At 37.4% G+C, this 17,123-nt stretch overlaps 1 protein-coding gene across 1 annotated transcript in view; it reads right to left on the bottom strand.

Moving 5' to 3' along the window:
* Nucleotides 1-17,123, bottom strand: part of OXCT1 (3-oxoacid CoA-transferase 1) — a 115,654-nt gene that overhangs the window by 81,323 nt on the left and 17,208 nt on the right. The window contains exons 4-7 of the mRNA XM_019748541.2: nucleotides 12,255-12,390; nucleotides 9,212-9,361; nucleotides 4,368-4,474; nucleotides 1,834-1,894 (exon numbers count right to left, since the gene is read on the bottom strand). Of these exons, the coding sequence (XP_019604100.2) occupies nucleotides 1,834-1,894; nucleotides 4,368-4,474; nucleotides 9,212-9,361; nucleotides 12,255-12,390 (454 nt within the window). The remainder of the gene's footprint in view (nucleotides 1-1,833; nucleotides 1,895-4,367; nucleotides 4,475-9,211; nucleotides 9,362-12,254; nucleotides 12,391-17,123) is intronic.

Here is a 17,123-nt window from a genome sequence, read left to right as displayed (position 1 = left end):
GCACACAGTACTTACAAGTCAACCTACGGGCATCTGGCCCTCTTCTATAACAATGCACAGGGGCTTGGCTTACAATAATCTATCGTTGAGGTAGCTGTTCTGCTAAGATTCCTAAAGTAGAATAAAAAATTAGATTTTATCTTGATCCTTCTCATTAAGCTCTGTCCACTAAAACTTTCTGTATCTATGGTGATCAACATAGTAGTTAGTAGCCATACGTGGCTACTGAAGAGAAACCAAATTTTTACTTTAATTTTCATTAATTTAAACTTTAAGTCACACGTGGCTGGTGACTACCATGTTGGGCAGTGCAGGTTTAGTCAATGGGGAATAGCTGTCTGCAGGCCTGGATTAAAAAAGGATCCTAATGAAGCCGGGCCTTAACAGGAAAGTGTGTGCTGTGATAGGTCAGAGATGTGTGTTATAGGACAAGGAATAAGCCTTCATTTTATTTGCAGGCTCAGTAAAGGATTTTATCTCCCCTTTTCTTACACCAAAAGAGAACCTCTCTTTCTAATATCTACAGTGATTCTCAGGTACTTGAGCATTTCTGCTCTTGAAAGAAATAAGATTGGCTGAAAAGAACCAGACTATAAAAGAAGGGAAAAAAAGAAAACTTCACCCAGAAAAATACATAATGCTCTTTGGTACTCAGAGAAGAAATAGTGACTTCTGATAGTTTACGGAAGTATGTAAAATCAATAGAGTGCTAAACTATCAATTATTTTAAGCTATGTTATAGGCCTTGCTTCAGTAATGTGAAAGATGTGTGCCATGGACAGGTCATTAAGCTGATTCAATTAAAAAAAAATTACACAGAGAGAGTAAACCACATTATCCATTTTAAATTAAGAAAATACACTAAAGCCCTTGCAAAAGAAACCACCATGCCTAGGTTGAAAGTACCACATCCCCATCCCCCAGCACTTTAAAAACAATACACTTCACTTTCAAAGAAAAATAGAACTATAACATTCAATTGTCTCAAAAATACCACTGTACTGCCACCGTGAAATACCATCTTGGCCAAGCATATGGAGGAATCAAAGAATGTGACATACAACACTCCCATTATGAGAAAAGTCAAGAATATACATTCTTATTTCCAGATCCGAAGATGGGTTCTTATAAATCCCTCTCAAGGGAAAATTATCTCAAACTACCAGAAAATTTTAGTTCCAAGGTGATCCTCAAAGCCTTGAGTTAGGAATCATTCATTTTAAAGTCTCCTTTAGGGTTCAACTGTGTATAACCAAAATGGCAGGGGTTTAGTACAAGCACCTTTTCTGCCCCAGAGCTTTAATCCTGGGAAAGTTCTAGAATTACTCAACTCTCTCCCAAATTCTGAGCTGTCCAAAGGAGAGTCTGTTAGTATCTTAATTCAACTGCTCTGAATAGAACCACATCAAACAATTATGTGTACCATCCTCCTTCTTCCTTAGAGAATTCATAGTATTTTATACAGTAAGATAATGAACTTCTCCTGATATAACTTACTATTTTCCTGGGATTCTGTATACCAAAATTCATCTTGGGATCTCATTCAAGAAGATCTATTTTACTCAAGTATCAAAGGACTTTCATAAACTGGTCCCATCACAGCTTGATTCCCAAAGAAAGTATTCTGGTGAGACCCTAGCAACCAGAAAACTAATGTTACAGCAAAATTTCAACTATTATATTTTTAAGTCGAATCCTTCCATACCCAAAACAGAAAAGCTGTCATTGCTTGTCCTCCAAAAAAACAAATGAGCTGTACTTTTTCTTGAACTAATACACAACGTCAAGTTAAAAATTTAACATCAGGAAATCAGAGATAACCTCTCCTCTTACCTCTACCACTGAAGTTTCTGCAGCTTTGCACATCGGCAAGTTGAAATTTCGTGCACTCTTCCTACATTAGGGGTTGGGGGAAATAAGGAAATGGGGAAAGAAGAACAAAAATAAGGAATGTCTCTTTCAGCTTTAATTATAGATTAAAAGGATTTCTATGAACTAAGAATTTGTGAATCTTTTCAAAAAGAGTATATCATATTTTTTGTTATAAAGTTTTATGATTATTTCATAAATAAAAACAGCATGATACCTACTTCGATTACATAGTTTTTTTATGAGGTTGAGAGAGAGACTATTTTTCATGTTCAACATATAAATTATACACAGAAAAATAAAATGGATATTAACAAATCTACTTAAAACGAATTTCCCTAAATCTTTTAACTGTGATGCTGCTTCTTTCCTATAGTTAAATATTTCATCAAACTTGCTCTTATTAAAATATTAAGGAAAAGCAGCAAGTGCTTCGTATGAGAACACATAGTAATTATGTTCTTTACTCAAGAGAAGGCTATTGCTGAAATTAAATGAAACATTCATTGGTAATCTGTGAGTCACCTATAAAGATCATTGTGGGGAACTGATTTCTAATAACATTTTTGAAAGTACAACACCCACCATCAGACCTTGAGGTATAAAAATCTCAAGAAATTGCCAATTTTTCTGAACGTTTTCCATTTCCAAGTCCCTAAATTAATGCACTTCCTCTAACCAAAAAAATTTAAATACATTTTTGTTTCTGAGAGCATGAGTTGATAGAAAAATTTCTTTAGTAAAGGGAAATAAGTCAGAGCTATGTTTTACTAGTGCTTTTAAGCCACCAATGCTTATTTCACTTAGATTCAAGAATAGGCATGTCCTTGAGAGAGGAGCCCTTGTGTACTTCCACAAGTTTTTCTGTTGGATTCCACCAGAGGTCCAGCATCAAAAGCTCCAAGGACAGAGTGGCCAGAGGTCAAGGTGTGCAGGGCTCTCCCACTTTAACAATGGCCCTACTCTGTACCAGTTGTCCCACTAAACGTCAAGGTTGTCCCAGAAGTCAGTATCTTAAGAGCCGAGGTCACCTGACCACTGGTGAGGAGGCCTCTCATTTCACATCAAAGCTCCATGTTTGTTTGAACCACAGGCATGAAGTCTGTGCTCAGAACAGCCCTTGTACAGTCTTTCGATACCAGAGCCAGGCAATGGAGTACAGGATAAACTCATGGAAATATTTTAAATAATTCATTTCCTTTTGCTCCTATATAATTTCACTACTGTTTGTTTTTTTTAAAAAGCAACTACACCTTGTAAACATTATATCAAAGTGTCAAATATGGTAGACATGATGCAAAATGTCTTTTGTAATTGCCAAAATTAGTTGTAATTCCAAAAACTAATTGAAGTCAAGAAATCAAACATAATATTAATATTATATGTTCTTCAGAAATGAACAAAAACAACATGAGTCTGGTCACTGAGGATTTAATTGTTATTACATCAAAGCTGCATTTGCTAAAGATAAAAAATTGCTAACTAAAAGCACTAAATGACAATATTATGAGAAAGAAAGTGATTTCTGTAACCTATCAGATAAAGCCTTTAATACCAAACATTTTGTGAAAAAATTTTTTAATTTTTATGTGTATATTAAAAGGTGCCATACTTAAAAAAAAAAACTATATAATCTATAAATCCAAGATACTAAATACTTGGTATTTAGTCTGCTTAGGGTAATAAAAAGACCTTAAACTCTATTAAGCCTATGGCTTAATATCTGCGACTATCCAGATAATGAGAATGAAACTTCAGCATTATTATAATCAATTTTTCAGACAAAACCTTTTTATAAGCATTTCCTAGTAGACGCCAATAGGACTGGCAAAGAACTGATCTAAATAATTATTAGCAATATTTTTCTAGAATATAGAAGTAACAGGTATTTTAAGACAATGCATATAAATAACAGTATCAAAATTAAATATAATTGTGTGCTTTTGTCATGTTTTCTAAGCATGTCAACATTGTAACTAGTCTTGGCGACTAAAACACACAGGGGAAGAATAATTTGTATGTGACCATACAGAAGCATATATAGATTCAAATATTTAATAAGCTCCATGTTTGTTTGAACCACAGGCATGCTGCATCCCTGTTCACAGTGCAACAGGGACACCAACCTACAAGAACAGACTCCCACAAGTACCTCATGCCAGCAAGACTGCATAACAGCAGCACTGCACACACCTGTATATATACCGTGTTTCCCCGAAAATAAGACCGGGTCTTATATTAATTTTTGCTCCAAAAGAAGCATTAGGGCTTATGATCAGGGGATGTCATCCTGAAAAATTATGCTAGGGCTTATTTTCCGGTTAGGTCTTATTTTCGGGGAAGCACGGTAGATGCACGTGGGTGTGTTTGATTTTCAGCCATTTCTTAAATGAATTTTTAAATACCAGACACATCAAGATATCCATTTTGCAATCATAATTTAGGAAATATAAAGTTGCTGAAGTACATTGTATTCATATTTAAAATAATCACACTACCTGAAAATTACGTTTCCTGCTTGGTCTGCCTTCCAGGCTTTCACCAAGGCAAAATCCCCTGTAATTGCTTCCTCCAAAATAAAATGTTGACCATTAAACTCTTTCACCTGCAAGAGATAAAAAGGTCTGCACTGTCAGGTATTTGCACAGCTCTTATTTGGTTGTGATATGTGCTCTGATAAGGGCAGATAAAAGGGATACAAGCTCAGTCAGGGAAGGTTTCTCAGAGGGAGAAGAACCAAAACTGAGACCTGAAGGATGAATAGTGGTAGGCAACTAGGAGTCAGTCAAAGTGGTGGAAGGGAGAACTGAGGGAACAGCATGTGCAAAGGCTCAGCAACAGGAAAGAGCTTGGCAAATCTGAGGAACTGCAAGTTCCTTATGCCTGAGGCATAGACTGTGTATGTTAGTATTCACTTTATCACTTGTGTGCATAGGCTACATATTGAACATGAAAAACAGTCCCCTCTGATCCTGTACCCCAGAAAAAACTACAAAGTTGCATGAAGTGGCCAATGTATTCCTTTTATATACAAAATAGTTATAAAAATCCATCTCTTTTAATAAATCTATAATCACCTGTTGAGATTTGAATTGGGATTCCTAGAATTTGCAGATTAATTTAGAGAGAACGGACATGCCATATCTTCCAACCCAAGAGCATAATACATGCCTACATTTTTTTAAGTCTTCTTTTACCTCCTTCAATACTTTTATGATTCCCCCCCCCAAAAGCTTTGTATATATTTTTTAGGTTTAATCATAGGTACTTCATGGTTTCTGATGTTACTATGAATGTTACATTTTATTCTATTACAGCTTCTCGTCAGTCATTACTGGTCTAATGGAATGCTACAGATATTCGTATGTTATTGCTTTTAATTCTACTACGAATAAGGGGGCGGGGGGTGAAGAACAGAAGAAACGTAATGTAATCTATGCCTCAGCATTGGACACAACATCAAAGCTATGCTCCATCCATCCTGCACTACACAGGATGGCAGCCATTGGAGGGCAGAACCCATTCCCATTCCTACTCCTCCCCCTAGTGGACAATCTGCGTGCGTTTGGAAAGCTTCAGCAGAAAGGTTAGATGTATTTACTTTTCTTTAACTATGGTTTAAAACAGAAATCCTTTCTTAAAGAACAGCTTGCTTAAATACATTATCCCACTCTCCTGCTAGAAAAGATTAATGAATTTACAGAATCCTTGATGAATGAGGATCTTATTAATATGAACTTAGACAAATTTGATAAAAGATATTTATAAGCTGCACGTCAATATATAGTTTCTTAAAGAATCTTATGTATTTCAAAGTCATTACAGTAAACGCCAATGATGATAACTGAGTATTTGTGGGGACAGAGCCCCAGAGAGTAGTTTACAGGCTCTCGGCCTCACGTGAAGGGGTGCTGGCTCGGGTGGTGAATGGCTGTCGGCTGTGGCTGATTGGCCCTCGGCTGTGGCCGGTTAGCCAATTGGCCGCTGGTATAACTGCTGCGACTACGGAGGACTGCCGAGGATTGCCGAGGAGCCAAGCAGAGCCGAGCAGAGCTGAAGAGAGCGGAAGAGGAGAGCTGAGAGAGAGGAACAGAGTCGAGAGAGTGGAGGAGAGTCGTCGGTTGGTCGGTTGGCGGAAAGGCGGACGGCAGGTCACGCGTCCGGTGGGCCCAGCCTCCAGTGAGACCATAGTGGTATGACTCCCCTACCTATGGCTCCGTGGGTGTTCCTTTTCGGCCTCACCATATCCTGCGTTCTTATGTGGGGAGCGGGAGCAGAGACCCCGCAGGCCGCCCCGCCTGAAAGATGGCGCGGCGAGAAGGCCTCCGCGCAGGGTCTCCCGCATGACAGTATTTTACATACAGATCTAGAAAACTACATATAGATCTGAATATATGCTAAGCCAGGGCAAAGTAAGAAAAAGAAAAAAAAAGGCTTCTTTTTCTATTCCAATTATGTAATTTCCTGATGGATCTACACAGTAGCAGTTGCTGAATGTTAGCTATTCTAAAATTTTAAAAGGGAAGGAATTGGTTTTGTCAAACTACCATAGCTATTATACTCCCTTAAAAGAGTTGTGCATTTCACAGTTTACACTTTCTCATCTTTCAGTTCTTTTTTCAATCCACTCCCATTAAATTTTTACCACTCCAGAAAAATCCTCTACCTCGGAAAAATTGCTCTTTAAGGTCTCCAATGACCAAATCCATGTTTCCAAATCCAATGGTCAAGTCCCAGTACTCTATTACACTACCTCTTTAGTGTAACCACTTTTGACACATTTGATCACACCCACCTTTGTAAAATGTCCCGTTGTCTTTCAAATCACCAGACTCCCCCACGTTTCTGCTTCACTCACTAGACACTCTTTCTAATTCTTTTTTCCTGCTCCCTTTCCTCTTCCCAACCTTTAAATGTCAGAGACCTCTTCTCAACCTTCAAATGCAAAATAGGTATTTTCTATCTGCTCTCCAGCCCTATCCACTCATCCAGTCCCATAGATTTAGCTACGATATGCTGATGCCTCCAACGTTCTTATCCCAGCTCTTAACCCTCCCTGAGCTGGAGCCTACTGAGCACCTCCTCTTGGAGACTAATGGGCATCTTAAATGCACCAAGCCTCTCTCTGATTACCCCCATGCATGGCCCCTCTCAATAAGTAGCATACTTGATTCTTGTCTTTTCTTAAACCCTACAACCAATTCATTAGTAAATCCCGTTGGCTTTACCATCAACATAATCTCGATTTCAACCACTTCTTTCCATAAATTCTACTGTTACCACCTTAGTCTAAGCCACCTTACATTCCCACATGGATAAATACAACAGCCTCGTAATTTCTCTTGCAGCTTCTGCTCTTGGCCCTGTACAAAAACACTCACCTCCCAACAGCGACAACTTGCCAAAATAGAAATCAGATCATATCATTCCCACCAACTTTCTGCTGGCCTCTATCATACTCAGTAAAATCCAAGCTCATGTGATGTGGCTCCTGCCTCTCTTCAACCTCCAATCCTACCACTCTCTGCCTCACATACTCTGTTCCAGTCTCATTGCCATGCTGTTCCACACACAGGGCAAACTGGCCTCAGGACCTTGTCCCCTTCTTCCGTCTGACTAGAACACAACCCTATGATCTTTGCCCTGCTCATTCTATTTTATTCAGATCTCTACCAAATGTCACCTCCACAGAAAGGTTTTCCCTGACCCAGTCTGGAACACTACCTCTCTGGCCACTGATCACTCTCTCTGCCCTTACCCTACTTGACTTTTCTTCACAGCACTTTCAGTATTGATATGTGTGTTTGCTTATTCATCCCCTTGTCGGTTCCTCCACTACAGGGGCACTTGGTCTACATTATCCTTTTTCCACCATACATAGACCACTGCCTGGGAAAGAGCAGGACCTCAACAAATATCACTCACTCACCTCCTCTTCCTACGATAAGCAAGGAACATAAAGAACTAACAAGAGTTGTCTCAAGAAATTATTTGTCATATTCCTAGGGGATTCAGACAAAATTACAAAACTACAACTGTGTTTCCTCGAAAATAAGACCTAACCAGAAAATAAGCCTTAGCATGATTTTTCAGGATGACATCTCCTGAACATAAGCCCTAATGCATCTTTTGGAGCAAAAATTAATATAAGACCTGGTCTTATTTTTGGGAAAACATGGTAGATTCACACACCTGACTCTAGGCAAAAATATTCAGGAGAGATATTCAGGACCGATTCCAGTGTACCCGATGTTTTCCTCAGAGAGTTAATCCTTTAAGTTCTAGCAAACTCTCAAAGTAGTAACGCAATTTTTCTGGGCATATTTATGTATATTACTAAGACCCACTTTAATACTTAGACTCCTGTCATTTACTTTGTCAAGGACTTTTTAAACATAATCAGGCAGTAAAAGAAGAAGCAAGAGAGAATATTTTTAAAATGTTAATAAAAGCTTGGAGTTAATATAGGTCACCTTAAGCAGAAAGGCAAAGCTCCAGATGGAGGATGCTGCTGGAGATGACACTGAACAGCAGGAGACATGTTCAGTGACCCTTTATCTTCCCTCAAAACATGGAGGTGCACAGCTAACATCTCACACCTCTATAAGCAGAACGGCAAGTAAGACATCAGCCCTTGATTTGAAGTTTTTAATTCCATAGAGATCAACTCAGCATTTCTACAACCTAGGTTAACCTGCCTAAGCCATGTGGGCAGGGAGAATGCAGAGTCTGAAAACACAGTAATGAAATATTGGCCCTGTGTAATTTTAACAGGTGATTCAGATCTCAGCATTTCAAATACCGATACCTAGAGTTCTATTCTTTTCTAATACGTGAATGAAATTAACCAGTATAAAGGTGCCCCATTCTTTCTAGAAGTTTACATTAAACTAAGTTACTGAGTCTAAAACTCAAGTGTGTCCAGTATACAAAATGAAGGTTAAAGGAAATCATATGAATTCTCTATTTATTCCACTATACAAATATAACTATCCCCTCCTTTTTAAGATTGTAAACAAACTTGTGATTTCCTTCGCTTACTTTCATCCTTCAGTCATATCCATCTACCCATAAAATTAGTTTGATAACTAATCCTGACTTGCACATCTTATATGAGTTACAGTTTATTTTCATTTATTGATTCTGGCTTCTGTATGCGATTTTAATTACTAGCAGATGCTCAGTTTTAGCTTGAAAATTTTACCTGACATATTTATGGTAATGAATGACAATGTTTGTTCCCACACAGAGGTGATTTTATACCTCTTTACCCAGTGAGCCCACCCGGAGTCCTAGGCTAAAAGAAGTGTCCCGGTATTACCTGGACAAGAGTGCTTCTTACCTCTTTAGGCTTACTGGCAATGGCAACGCTGCCGTCTTTGTTGTATTTGATCGGTGCCCCTCCCTCTTGCACCAGGGTCCCATACCCTGTTCTGGTGTAAAATGCAGGAACTCCAGCCCCACCTGCACGAATCCTCTCTGCAAGTGTCCCCTACAAGTGAGCAAGCAACACGCAATAAAAAGGTCAGTAAGCACACTTTTGTATGTGGACACAGAAACATTTATAGACTTTCTAGAGGTTTATCATTCTTAACAGTACCTAGCATATATATGTGTGTGTGTGTGTGTGTGTGTATTTCACTAACACTGTATGCTATGATTAATTTAAAACAATTGCTGTCTCTCTAGAAAACAACCTCTCTATTCTTAATCGATATTCGAAAACGTAACTGCTTATTTGTATAATTATGCTTTTAGCTTCCATGTCTCCAATTGGTTTCTTGACATCATATTCTACATCCGTCTATTTGTAATATTTTTCAATCAATTTTCAAAGTTGAACTGTGTAACTTTAACTATACATTAAAAAGCATTAAATTTTGTGTTTTACTGTGTGCTATATGTAGGTATGGCCTGAATCTTATCTTTAGTAACAATAAGTGATTATTATATAATAATAATGTAAAGTGTTCAAACTTATTTAGAATTTATTCTAAACTATTCTCATAAGTTTTTCATGTGTTATGTTATCTAACTAAGGAAAAATCCAAAGTTAGACAAAGCATACAACATACAAGTAAATTGGTTTTCAAAAGCCAAGAATACTTCAAATTTTGTTTCAGAGTAGAAACAGCAGTAAGCAGTTCCTTTTTATCTTCTATTGATCATCTCCATCCCCTCCTAGGTGCCAGGGATTTCAGACCCAATGTCCCTAGCTCTCTCTCACCCCCAACTGCCTCTTCACCCAATTTGCCCACAGGGGAATAACTCTGGCCCTGAACATTCCCTGACACCCTCCCTAGCACTGAAACCTATTGTTAAGGTTGGGCCACATCTTGGTTGTACTAGATAACTGACTGGCTAATCAGTAGTAAGGTAGTCATGACAGTGTGTTAAAATTATCCCAACCTGAAAACAATTTTCTACTTTAACTGGGGCCTTTAAATACTAAACTCGAAGAAGAGAGTAATCCTTGGGGTTTCAAACACTGAGTCATTCAAGTAGGTGGGATTTTCTGGGGAAGGAGGGACATGTGGCATAACTGAAAATCTTCCGGATAACTACTTTTCTTCTCTATCCAATGGACATAGATGACTGCTTGTTTTGTGGGTATTTTAAGTTAACAACATTCATAAAAATTTAATCATCAACGATCCATAATAATTCCCCTAGTTTAAACTGCTTTTTATGTCCACCCACCCTGAATGCTTTAGTCCTTCTCTATGTTCAATTAAGCAAGGACCTGAAACTAGAACAAGTACTTCTGCAGACAGGCCCTCCGCGGGCACCCCCAAGGGGAGTCCTCATCCCTAGCACTGCATCAACACTTCTTCCTGGCGCTCAGGCTGCAAAACAAGTTATCAGAGCCAGTGTTTGTTTATGTGCCACTAAACTGGGGAGGGAGACAATGACCTCTTTCAACTTAAAGACAGAATATAAAGGAAACAGTAAGGAAGTTCCTCCCCCATGTATATGCCCTCTGACAAAATAAGGAGTAATGCAAAGCTAGAAAGGTTAATTTTTAATAGCTCCGAAACTGAAGGATAATGTGCCTCAACCTATAATGTGAAGAAGAAAAGTATATGTTATGGACTGAATTATGTCCCCTCGAAGCTCGTATGTTGGCGCCCAAACCCCAGTGTGACTGTATTCGGAGATAGGGCCTTTATGGAAGTTATTAAGGTTAAATGAGGTCCAATAGGATTGGTGTTCTTATAAAAAGAGATCCCTGAGTGCTCTCCTGCATGTGCATTCTCTCCTTCTCCCCCTGCCCTTCCCCTCCCCTTCCCGAGGCCCTCCCTTTCCTCTCCCCTACCCTACACCATCAAGAATCAAATCAGCCTGACACATTGAGCTTGCTCTTCCCAGCCACCAGAACAATATGAAACAAAGTTCTATTGTTTAAGCCAGCTAGTGTGTGGTATAATAATATCACAAGCAGACTAAGACAGTATGCCTTTTGTTAATTTCAAAAAAAAATCTTTAAATGAAGATTAAATACCACGCATACAGCAATGCTAGATAAGGCTGGGTGCCAACGCTGTAGAATAATCAAGATGTGACTGAGAAGCCTCATGTAGAAAGAACAGTTCCCCCATGCATGTTCACTCTAGACAAACATACTGTAATTTAATTACTGAAAATTTTTCATAAAATTCTGCTGCATTACATTATTATCAATTTGGTGAAGTCAGTGGCGACAAAAACTTTCTGTTGACAAAAATAAAGCAGACTAGTGGGCTTGGTTTCAGCACCCATGACAAAATGGAAGACCAACACATCCAACCCATAGACCACTGTTTTACACAAATGCCTTCATAAAGTTTGCATATCTCTATGAAAAACTCATCACTTAGAAGATGGTATAGAAAATGGGTGGGAAACTTGCTAGATTAATTTCAGTAACTGCTTGCTTTGTAATGACATCATTTCCCTGGAGATCTGGGCTTTGATTCCAGCACTTACTCTGTGATGTAGCTACTTTTACTCTCCAAGAGCTTCACTCTCCTGATAATGTCTTAGCAAGACCAGATTCCTCACAGATTTCTAATTTTATGATTCAGAGGAATTGACTTTTAAGACAATCCTCAAACATTTCAGCAAGTCCTTTTGCAGGCTTCCAGTATAAAATACATTACAATGCCAAAGTTAAAAATTTATCCTGTAGCCTAGATATTTTTCTTAGAAATACCTCATTTTCCAGTGCATAGCAGCAGAATATATTAGATCTGTGTAGCTGTAACCTACAGACAAATTTCCTTGGTTTGACAAAATAATATCTTCTCTGCCTTACTTCTCTTATTCAAAGAAATTTCTAGGGGGAAAAAGATAAAATTTTAAAAATAAGTTACTATTGTAAAAGAAAAGCAGAGAAATGTCCTTACCTGAGGTGTCAGCTCTACTTCTAATTCACCAGCTAAGTACTGTCGTTCAAATTCTGCATTTTCTCCCACGTACGAAGAAACCATGCGTTTTATCTGCTTGGATTGAAGTAAAAGGCCCAAGCCAAAGTTGTCAGTCCTAGAAGGAAAATGCAAGAAGCTTACAATCAAAGGAACATCTGGTAGAACGCTGATATCACTTATATTCAAAAACATACAATTTTATTAAATTAAAGGAATTATCTCTACTAGGCATTTAACCCACATTCTCTCTCAGTCCCTCACCACCCAAAGAGCTCTTTATAAGGTGGATATCTTTTTGTTATTTTACAGTTGAGAAAATTAAAGCTGAAAATGTTTAAGTGATTTTTATTCTAAGATCTTGGGTAATAAGTGACACAGCCAGTACTCAAACCCACATCAATCCTAGAATTCTACCCCACCCCTTTTATTCTTTCCACTGCTACAAAGTGATACTGGGTTAGAAGCTGAGCAAAGAGATGGATTCGTCCTTGGCCAATGCTTTAGAGGCGTACATAAATGCAATGGCAATGCCACTGTCCTAACCGGCACTGACCCCAAAGGAAGGTTTGGATGGAGAAACTCTTTCTGTCCTAAAAAGGGGGCATTTTCATATTTAGAAAAGGAAGAACAACAGACTCTTAAAATATAGACCCAAATTATAAATAATTGTAAACGTTTTCCTTATGCCACAGATATTTTGCTCAAGAAGACTTAAATACTTAAACAGTTTAACAACAACAAAAAATCAAGAAATTAATCACAAACCAGTGATGATTATAGGTAGCAAGAATAATGTTGTATCTGTTAAGTTACATATAATATGGTTTAGTATCTCTGTTAATGTTGGAGTTCGATTTATTCTTAGAAATAGTGTATGTAGTGTTGGCTTTTTTCATTAGGTGAAGGTCTCTAAGCTTGTGCTTCTCATTTATTTCTATTCTTTTCAAAGCAAAATACACCTAAAATTTCAAGCAAAGATAACATGACAAGACAGATTAATAACTGAATAAATACTTTTCCATTTTTAGTCACCTTATCCCTCTCTTCCACTCAAGAGTTTCAAAAATACGTTAAAAAACAACAACAACAACAACAAAAACTAGATAACAAAGAATATTTGAACTTAAGGTACAGAACTATTTTTAAAAGAAATGGTAGAGTGATGTCAGAAGCATGGCAGTGTGAGAGGGCCCCGATCTCTCCCCTTGAAGTTACAACAAGTTGAATAGCTATAATTCAACATAGGATTTCATGCTCAACACACAAACATGTCTGAGATATCCACACATCAAAACATCTTTGAAGGTGGAAGAATCAGGGCAAACAGGGGAGGAGGAAACGGAGAAAAGTAGAGACAAGTGCTGCCGATGCAGCACGGAGCTCAGTGCTGGTCCCGGGAGAGGGGAGAATTCAGGCTACAGGAGCACTCTTTGTGCCCCAGCCTGAGTGATCAGCATATAAAACAAAACCCAATCATATGCTGCCTTCAAGAGACACATCTCAGCTGCAAGGACAGATATAGACTCAAAGGGTGTAAAACGATACTTCAAGCAAATGGTGTACAGAGAATAGCGGAAGAAACCATACTTATATCTAACAAAACAGATTTCAAGATAAAAAAGGTAACAAGAGACAAAGACGGACATTTCATATTGATGGGATAATACGACATAGTACATCAAAAAGACATAACACTAATCAATAAATATGCTCCCACTTAGGGAGCACCAAAAATATATAAAGTTACTACTAATAGAACTAAGGGTATAAACTGACAAACCAGAATTTTAGTAGGGGACCTAAATAGACCATTGACAACTATGGATAGATCTTCCAAACAGAAAATCAATAAGGAAATATTGGCCTTAAATGACACATTAGACCAAATGTGTCAATTTACAGAACTTTTCATCCCAGAACACCAGATTATACATTCTTCTCCAGTGCACATGGAACATTCTCAAGGATAAACCATATGTTGGTATACAAAACTAGCCTCAGCAAATTTAAGGAAACTGAAATCATACCAACCATCCTGTCCAACCACAATGCTTTGCAATTGGAAATCAACTGCAAAAAGAAAGCAGGGAAAAAAAATATGTGGAAATTAAGCAACATGCTACTAAAGAACAACTTGGTCAAAGAAGAACTAAAAGGAGAGATCAAAAGATACTAGAAACAAATAAGAATGACAGTAAGCATACGAAAACTTTTGGGATACAACAAAAGTGGTAGTAAGAGGGGAGTTTATATCATTACCGGCCTATCTCAAGAAACAAGAAAAATCCCAAATAAATCACCTCACATTACATCTTAAAGAACTAGAAAAAAAAGTACAAATGAAACCCAAAGTCAGCAGAAAGAAGGAAATAATAAAAATTAGAGCAGAATTAAATAAAATAGAGAACAAAAAGACAATAGGGAAAAAATCAATGCAACAAAATGCGGTTCTGACAAGATTAATAAAATTGACAAACCCCTGGCTAGACTCATTGAGCAAAAAAGAGAAAAGACACAAACAAAATCAGAAATTAAAGAGGAGAAATTACAACAGATACCACAGAAATACAAAAAATCACAGAAAAATACTATGAAAGACTATATTCAACCAAATTAAAAAACTTAGAAGAAATGGACAAGTTCCTGGAAATATACAACCTTCTGAGACTGAATCGTGAAGAATGGAAAATCTAAATAGACCGATCAACAGTAAGGAAATTGAAACAATCATCCAAAACCTCCCCAAATGCAAAACTCCAGAACCAGATGACTTCTCCAGTGAATTCTTCCAAACATTCAAAGAGGACTTAATTAATACGTCTTTCTCAAACTCTTCCAAAAAAATGAAGAAGAGGTGATACTTCCTAACTCATTTTACGAGGCCAACATTACCCTGATACCAAAACCTGGTAAGGATAACACACACACACACACAAAATACAGACCAATATCTCTGATGAATATAAACACAAAAGTCCTAAACAAAATATTAGCAAGCTGAATACAACAACAAAAAGATTATATATCATGATCAAGAGCGCTTCATTCCAGGGCATCAGAATGGTTCAACATAAGCAAATTAATCAATGTGATACACCATATAAACAAAACAAAGGATAAAAATCATAGGATTATATCAATAGATACAGAAAAAGCATCTGGCAAGATATAACATTCATTTATGATTAAAATACTTAATAAAATGGGTATAGAAGGGAAGTACCTCAATATAATAAAGGCCATATATGACAAACCCTCAGCTAATATCATACTCAATGTTGAAACACTGAAAGCTTTTCCTCTAAGATCAGGAACAAGACAGGATGTCCTCTCTCACCACGGTTATGCAACATAGTATTGGAAGTCCTCGCCAGAGCAATCAGGCAAGAGAAAGAAATAACAGGCATCTGAATTGGGAATGAAGAAGTTAAATTGTCACTTTTTGCAGATGACATGATTCTTTATATAGAAAACCTTAAAGATTCCATCTAAAAACTATTAGAAACAATAAACAGGTACAGTAAAGTTGCAGGATACAAATCTCGATGTACAAAAATCCATTGCACTCCTGTATATTAACAATGAAATTTCAGGAAAAAAAATTCCTTTTGCAATTGCAACAAAAAGAATAAAATACCTAGGAATAAACTGAACAAAGGATGTGAAGGACCTATACACTGAAAACTACAAGACATTATTAAAAGAAATTGAAGAAAACACAAAGAAATGGAAAGATATTCCGTGTTAACAGATTGGAAGAATCAACAGAGTTAAAATGGCCATATTACCCAACACAATATACAGATTTAATGCAATCTCCATCAAAATCCCTATGGCATTTTTTAAAGAAATAGAATAAAAAGTCATCAAATTTGTATGTAATCACAAAAGGCCCCAAATAGCTAAAGCAATCCTGAGAAAAAAGAACAAAGCCAGAGGTATCACACTCCTTGACTTCAGTTTAAACTACAAAGCAACAATAATCAAAACAGCATGGCATTGACAGAAAAACAGACACATATACCAGTGGAAAAGATTGAGAACCTGGAAATAAACCCACATACAAGGTAAGACAATTTTCGCGGCGAACTTGTTGCAACAACGTTGCTAACCTTTGATATCACAGGGATTGTTCATTATGAATTTGTAAGTGGACAAACAGTTAACCAAGTTTACTATTTGCAAGTGCTGAAAAGGCTGCATGAAAAAGTTAGACGACCTGAACTTTTCACTAATAATTCATGGTTCTTGTATCACGACAATGCACCAGCTCACACGGCACTGTCTGTGAGGGAGATTTTAGCCAGTAAACAAATAACTGTATTGGCACACCCTCCCTTCTTACTTGATCTGGCCCCCAATGACTTCTTTCTTTATCCAAAAATAAAGGAAATATTGAAAGGAAGACATTTTGAGGACATTCAGGACATCAAGGGTAATACGATGACAGTTCTGATGGCCATTCAGAAAAGGAGTTCCAAAATTGCTTTGAAGGGTGGACTAGGCACTGGCATCAGTGCATAGCTTCCCAAGGTGAGTACTTTGAAGGTGACTATAGTGATATTCAGCAATGAGGTATGTACCGTAGCACTTTTTCTAGGATGAGTTCGCGAACTTAATTGTCTGACCTCGTATATATGGGCAAATAACTTTTGACAAAGAAGCCAAAAACATACAATGGAGAAAATAAAGCCTCTTCAATAAATGGTGCTGGGAAAATTGGAAAGCCATGTGCAGAAGAATGAAACTAAATCGTTATCTGTTACCACATACAAAAAATTAACTCAAAATGGATTAAAGACCTAAATATGCGACCTGAAACAATAAACTGCATAGAAAAAAGCATAG

The sequence above is a fragment of the Rhinolophus sinicus genome, linkage group LG03 (genome assembly GCF_036562045.2).
Source record: "Rhinolophus sinicus isolate RSC01 linkage group LG03, ASM3656204v1, whole genome shotgun sequence".
In the NCBI taxonomy this organism is placed as follows: Eukaryota; Metazoa; Chordata; class Mammalia; order Chiroptera; family Rhinolophidae; genus Rhinolophus; species Rhinolophus sinicus.
Note: the sequence above shows the minus strand (reverse complement) of the source record. Positions and strands in the feature narration are given on the sequence as shown.